Below are 6,632 nucleotides of genomic sequence, written 5' to 3' on the forward strand. Positions count from 1 at the left end.
CAGCCAGTACTGCCTTCTGCAGCAACCTTACCCAGGCTCTCTGCCCCAGCTTGTTGCCCCTCCCCAGCCTGTGTCCCCGGACAGGTAGGCCCTCTTTGGCAACCAGGCAGCCTTCCCGAGCCTGAACTCCTGTCTCTAGCCGGTCCTGGATCATGAAGGAAATCTACCCCAGCCAGAGCCCCTTCGCCTGTCAGGTCCCCTTTGCCCAATATCCCTATCACCAGGCAGGTTCCACGACCCAACTTTTTTTTCCTTGCTCAGCCTATGTCCCCTTGCCCAGGGCCCCTTTCCCCAGCCAGACTCTCTTCCTCAAGTTGTGTCTTTAGATTGGCCCCTTTCTTAGCCATCTGACCAGTCTGTGCGCACCTCTCTGCCCTCTAACCACTTTCTGCTGGGTTCCCAGTCTGTGTCTCGGTGGGGCTTCCTCCTCATTCTGTACCCACACTGGATGCCCCTCCTTCCTTCCTCTCCCCAGGCCAGCCTCAACCCCAGCTGGAGCTTATTCCCCAACCTGAGATCCTGCTGACAGCCTCCATAGGCACTCTGCCCTTCCCCAGCCCAGGCCTTTTATCAACTCTATGTCCCCTTCCCACAGCCAGGCACCCATCCCCAGCCTTTCCCCTTTTCAACTGGACCATTTTTCCAAGGAGTTGCCCCTTTGCTGGCCTTTCCCAGCCAGCACTTCCTTCCGCAGTCAGGCAGTTCTCCCTCACCTGCCCCGTGGCCTCCCCAGCCGTGCAACCTTTCCCACCAGGATCCCTTCACTCACATGTGCCCCATGCTAAGCTAAGTCTGCTTCCCCAGCTAGGAACGCTTTCCTAGCCATGCCCCTCCTGCAGCCAAGCTTTCCTCACGCAATATGCCCTCTGCCCCAGTCTGTGCTCCTTTTTCCAGGCAGGCCTCCTTCCACAACCATCTCCTGCCCAGGCCTCTTGTCCAGCCTATTGCCTCTACCCCAGCCAGACGCCATTCCTATCCTGTGTCCCCCTCCACAACTAAGCCTGTTTTCTCAACCATGTGCCCTTCCTCAGCCAAGTTCCCGTCAGGTGGAGAGGCTCTCATTCCCAGGCATGATCTCTTTCCCAGCAAGCTCTCTCCACCTGCTAGGCCCCTTCTCCCAGCCAGGCCCACTAAACTGCCTACGATCCCGTCTCTAGCCTATGTCCTTCTCAGTTTCCAAACTTCTCCCACCACCAGGTGCCCTTTCCTAGTCTGTGCCTCCCTCCCCAGCCCCTTCTGCTGTCAGAGTCCGTCTCCAGTTAGGCAACCTTTCCCTAAGGGGTCTTTTTACCCCACGATCCTCCTTACCCCACACCCATCTGTCTTCCATAGATTGTGCCAGCCTCTCAAGACTGTGGTCCCTTTACAAGACAGGCATATCCCCACGGCTGAGACCCTTCCTCAATCTCGCCCTCTCCGCCAATCTATGTCCTTCTCCCCGAGTCTATGTCCTCCTCCCCAGCTTATGCTTGCTTTCCTGCTAGATCTCCTTCACTGGTCCAGTGCCTTCTCCAACCTGGACTCCACTGGACAGCCCATGTCCCCTCCCCCAGCAAGGTGTCCTTCCCCAGCCTTTCCTCTCATTAACAGCTAGGAACACCTTTCTCATCCTTTGGCTCCTAACTCAACTGGGCCTCCTTCCCTTGACCAGCCAGTTCTTCCCTAACCAGCTCCCTCCACCCCAGCTCACCCTATTATGCCCCTCCCAGCCAGGCTTCCTTGCCCACCTCATATCCCAGTCCATAGCCAGGTTCCCTTGCCCAGCCTTGTCCCCTTCCTCTGCCTGTGCCTCCCTAGACTGTTCCCTCTTCCCCAATATCTTCCTCTTTGCCCTGCCAAGGCCACTCCCATGCTTGGCCCCTTTGGTCACCTAAGCCTGCATCATCAGCCTGGCCACCTCTCCCAGCCAGTGTTCCCCCACCCTTGCAGCCAGGTCCCCCCTCCCCCCATCCCAGCCAGGTTTCCTTCTTCCATGACCCCTCCACACCATATGGCACTTCTTCAGCCTGTGTGCCCTCCCCAGTGAGGCTCTCTTCCCTATCCAGGCCCAATTTCCCAATTCTCTTCAATTCCCCTGGCCAGGCAGGTTGCCTGAGCCATTTCCCCATTCAATAGCCAAAGTCCCATTGCTCACTGAGCTGCCCCCGGTCAACCTATTCCTCCTTGTATAGGCAGTGACTCTTTCTTGACCCAGCCCCCTTGCCTGCCCTTTTCTCCACCCAACTCCACCCCTGCCGGGACCCGTTCTCCAGACTGTAGCCCAGTTCCCAAACAGCTTCCCTTCCTAAGCCAGACCCCCTTCCTCTCCTTCTCCAGCCTGCCCCAACTGGGCCACCTTCTCCTACCAGGAACCCTTCACCAGCCCATGCCCCAGCCTCCAGCCTGGACCCTTTCCAGGCATCCTCCCTCAGCCAGGCCTTCTTTCCTAGCCCGTGCCCCCTACCCAGCTGGGCCTCTTTGTCCATGAAGGTCCCGTACCCTAGCCAGGCCTCTTCTTTTAGCTTGTCATCCCCCCGACCCTATGTAGCCCACTGAAGTAGAGCACCTTTCCCATTTCTAGAGCGCTTCGCCAGCCTTTGCCCCTGTCCCCACTCAGCAACCACCACCCTGCCACCCGCAACAGGCCTATGCTCCCTAACCCTCCAGGATTCCTTTGCTGAAGTAGATCCTGGGATATAAACTCTATATGAAGTTAGCTACACAAAATTAGAGAAGCAGGTATTTTTTAAATGGTTTTTATTTTTGAACAAACTACATGTTTAAAAACTTTTAAAAACACATATATTTTATCTTAGAGCATTTGGAATGCAGAAAGAATTTCCAAAATTAATCTCACTGAATTACAGAAAGTAAAGATTAAAATTTTCATAAGTTGTTGACTGTAAATCATTTCACTTTATATTCTTTTGGAAAATTCAAGGATATTAACAAGTCTCAAATTACAAAAGTATATTGTTCACTTTTTTGTCTCATGTCAGTTATTGATATGACAAAATAGAATAAAACTTTAATATTTTAAAGGATCTTTTTAGATATTTCCCTCTCTCTAAGAAATAAGGAAAGTTGTTACATTCACATCTTTTACATTTCATACCAGATGATACAACAAGGTGGATCAAGTGCTCGCATAAAGTCATAGCCTTTTATATCTCTAAGAATAAAGGAAACTTACTGGATTCAGATCTTCACCCCTTAGAGTAAGTAAATTACCTATCAATGTGTCTCTTTTTTCTTTATACCAGTTGTAAAGATAATGAAACATATCAACTATTTGAATAAAGTCATATATCTTCCTACCTTTAGTAAAGCAAATTAAGTTTAGATCTTTCACATCTTAGAGTAAACCTTATCTAGCCTATCAGTTAATCTAAATTTACTTTCTCTATTTAACAGATTTACCTTACATGTTTAACAAATGCTTTTATTTAGAATTAGCAAACATGGGAGCAACTAAAGGTAATTAGGAACCACATCAGTTTTGATGAAAAAAACAAAACAAAGTATCAGCGGATCTCTTGTTCATAACTTGAGACATCTCCTGAGTAGCCCAGCTTAAGTAAAAAGCAAACCATGACAATCTTTCCCCCCAAAACTCAGCAAAAGGCCTTCACAAGGCATTTTGATCACATAAACTCCAATTTTGTCTAAGTAATCCAAGATATTCATAGGAAAACCTGAAGACTCCCCGAGCTAGTCTACTAGATGTATTTTTCCCAGAACACACGAAACTTAACATTTCCTTTTTTTCCTCTTTTTTTTTTTGAGATGGAGTCTCGCTCTGTCTTTCACGCTGGAGTGCAAAGGCACGATCTCGGCTCACTGCAACCTCCGCCTCCCAGGTTCAATTGATTCTCCTGCCTCAGCCTCCCAAGTAGCTGGGATTACAGGCGCCCGCCACCACGCCCGGCTAATTTTTTATTTTTTTGAGACGGAGTCTCACTGTCTTCCATGCTGGAGTGCAAAGGCACGATCTCGGCTCACTGCAAACTCCGCTTCCTGTCAAGCGATTCTCCTGTCTCAGCCTCCCGAGTAGCTGGGATTACAGGCGCCCGCCACCACGCCCAGCTAATTTTTGTATTTTTTTGTAGAGACGGGGTTCCACCATGTTGGTCAGGCTGGTCTCGAACTCCTAACCTCGTGATCCGCCCGCCTCGGCCTCCCAAAGTACTGGGATTACAGGCGTGAGCCACCGCGCCCGGCCAACATTTCATTTTTATCGTTAAGTTATGCACAACATGACCAAATCTTAGTCGGTGAGGAAGGTAAAGACCCTTATGGGCAAGAAGAGGTTAGAACTTATCAAACTTATGCCCCTCTGGTGGTGCAACGCAGAGATTTCCCTCATATTTCCAGGGAATTTCCCTCGAATTTCATTTCCCACCCTGTGAAAGTAGCAAGGTTAGGAAAGCGGGGGCGGGGCAGGGGGGATAGTTATGATTAAAAGGAAGGAAAAAAAAAAGACTGAGAAAAGCAAAGGGAGAAAATAAACTGAGCCTACTGAGGAGATGCTGCGAAGGAAACGCTTCCGCGGGGCCGCTCGGTGCCTTGGGGCCTACCGGAGACGCGGGAGCGCGCCCCCGGCGGCGCCGGCCTCGAGCGGTCTCACGGAGTTGTAGTGCTCGCCGAGGCTGCAGGCGTAGTGCAGGTAGACCAGGATGATCGGCTTCTTGACGTACTCCTCCCCGATGACCAAGGTGGGCGAGTTGGCCTGGATCACCTCGATGGGGGTCTTCAGGACGTGCGACAGGGCCCTCAGCTCCAGCTGGCCTCCCCATGCCGCGGTGCGCACGATGTTGTCGCAGTAGATCATGAAGTCGTCGTAGCCGAAGGGGTCGCCGGTCTCCGGGTTGCTGAAGAAGGGCAGGAACTCGTCGACGTGCTTCTGCATGTAGCTGGAGGTGCGGCAGCGCAGCATCTCCACCGACACGCTGAACACCAGCTGGTCTTGGATGGCGCGGTACATGCAGTGGCCGTCGGCCGGGATCTCTTTCATCTCCAGACCTCTGGCTCCCAGGATTTCGGCGAGCTTCTCCTCCTCCTCGCACCTGAAGCCGGCCAGGTGCTCCGACATCTCGGCCTGGAAGATGCTCTCCTGGCGCTCCCTCTCCTGGGACTCCATTCTTTCTCGCTTTCTCTGGGCTTTGGAGGGGCGGGGAGGCCGGTTTTCCAGATCCATCTTGGCCAGGTGTTCGATGACAGATTCAACGCTACTGTCGTCCTGGAACTTCTCCAGCTCCTGCCGGTGCTTCTGCGCCATCTCGGCCTCCATGCGGGCCACGTCTTGGAGCAACTGCTTTCTTTTCTTCTTATCGGTCTTGGGGACCGAGTTTTTTAAGCTCTGGATCAGGGCCTGCAGCTCCTTCTTCTCGCGTTGGTGGCGGCGCAGTATGCGCTGCTGTTCACTCTTCGGATCATCCATGATGTTGAATGGCAAGCGGGAGTTCAAATATACTGACAGTTCAAGTACCAAACAGACCAGAAGTCCTCAGCTTGCCCTAACGGTCGCTCTCTTTCACCTCAGCCGGCTCTAACCGCCGCTCTTGGCTCACCTCAGCCACCGCTTCCCCTCCCCCATTGACAGTCTTCTCTGCCATTGGTTACTGTCTCCATGGCCACGCCCCCACAGGCATGCCCAGTGCTAGGATTGGCTGTTGGGAGACGGACGTATGCGCCCATTGGACCCCACAGCAAAGGTTTTTGGCGGGATTCAAATATGGCCTTCCTGCAATGTGTGCGGCAGTTGGGTTTGTAGAGTCTTTCGCTGATTGACAGCCCAGTTCATTTCCAAGTCTGCACACAATGCAGGCAGCCACACGACAGATACTACACCGCTGAATGTGCTCTAACCCTGGACTTGGCATTGCCCCTACTGTTGAGGAAGCAGTGCGTTTTTCTCCAGTCTTTCAGGTCCCTTAACTGGGGAACCATTAACTTTTGTGCATCAGAACAAGGACATTTCCTTATATTCCTGCAAACACAGTCCTTTCAGTTTATTCTTTTTTTTTGGCGGGGTGAGGGGTGGGGAATGGAGTCTCGCTCTGTCGCCCAGGCTGGAGTGCAGTGGTGCAATCTCGGCTCACTGCAACCTCTGCCTCCCGGGTCCAAGCGATTCTTCAGCCTCAGCCTCCCGGGTAGCTGGGACTACAGGCGCCTGCCACCACGCCTGGCTAATTTTGGTAGAGACGAGGTTTTGCCATGTTGGCCAGGCTGGTCTTGAACTCCTGACCTCAGGTGATTTACTCACCTCGGCCTCCCAAAGTGCTGGGATTACAGGCGTGAGCCACCGCGCCCGGCCAACATTTCATTTTTATCGTTAAGTTATGCACAACATGACCAAATCTTAGTCGGTGAGGAAGGTAAAGACCCTTATGGGCAAGAAGAGGTTAGAACTTATCAAACTTATGCCCCTCTGGTGGTGCAACGCAGAGATTTCCCTCATATTTCCAGGGAATTTCCCTCGAATTTCATTTCCCACCCTGTGAAAGTAGCAAGGTTAGGAAAGCGGGGGCGGGGCAGGGGGGATAGTTATGATTAAAAGGAAGGAAAAAAAAAAGACTGAGAAAAGCAAAGGGAGAAAATAAACTGAGCCTACTGAGGAGATGCTGCGAAGGAAACGCTTCCGCGGGGCCGCT

The 6,632-nt window shown here is 52.1% G+C and overlaps 1 protein-coding gene across 1 annotated transcript; it reads right to left on the minus strand.

Moving 5' to 3' along the window:
- Window positions 1–3,768: 3,768 nt before the first annotated feature.
- Window positions 3,769–5,479, minus strand: OTUD6A (OTU deubiquitinase 6A). Its single transcript, XM_011943155.1, has one exon. The coding sequence runs from the start codon at window positions 5,417–5,419 to the stop codon at window positions 4,553–4,555; it is 867 nt and encodes a 288-aa protein (XP_011798545.1). The 5' UTR covers window positions 5,420–5,479; the 3' UTR covers window positions 3,769–4,552.
- Between the last annotated feature and the right edge of the window lie 1,153 nt (window positions 5,480–6,632).

The sequence above is a fragment of the Colobus angolensis genome, unplaced genomic scaffold, assembly GCF_000951035.1.
Source record: "Colobus angolensis palliatus isolate OR3802 unplaced genomic scaffold, Cang.pa_1.0 Scaffold216, whole genome shotgun sequence".
NCBI lineage: Eukaryota > Metazoa > Chordata > Mammalia > Primates > Cercopithecidae > Colobus > Colobus angolensis.

What these genes read in the sequence shown, in the direction of transcription:
- OTUD6A (XM_011943155.1), bottom strand. Translation starts at nt 5,419, where the DNA reads ATGGATGATCCGAAGAGTGAACAGCAGCGCATACTGCGCCGCCACCAA.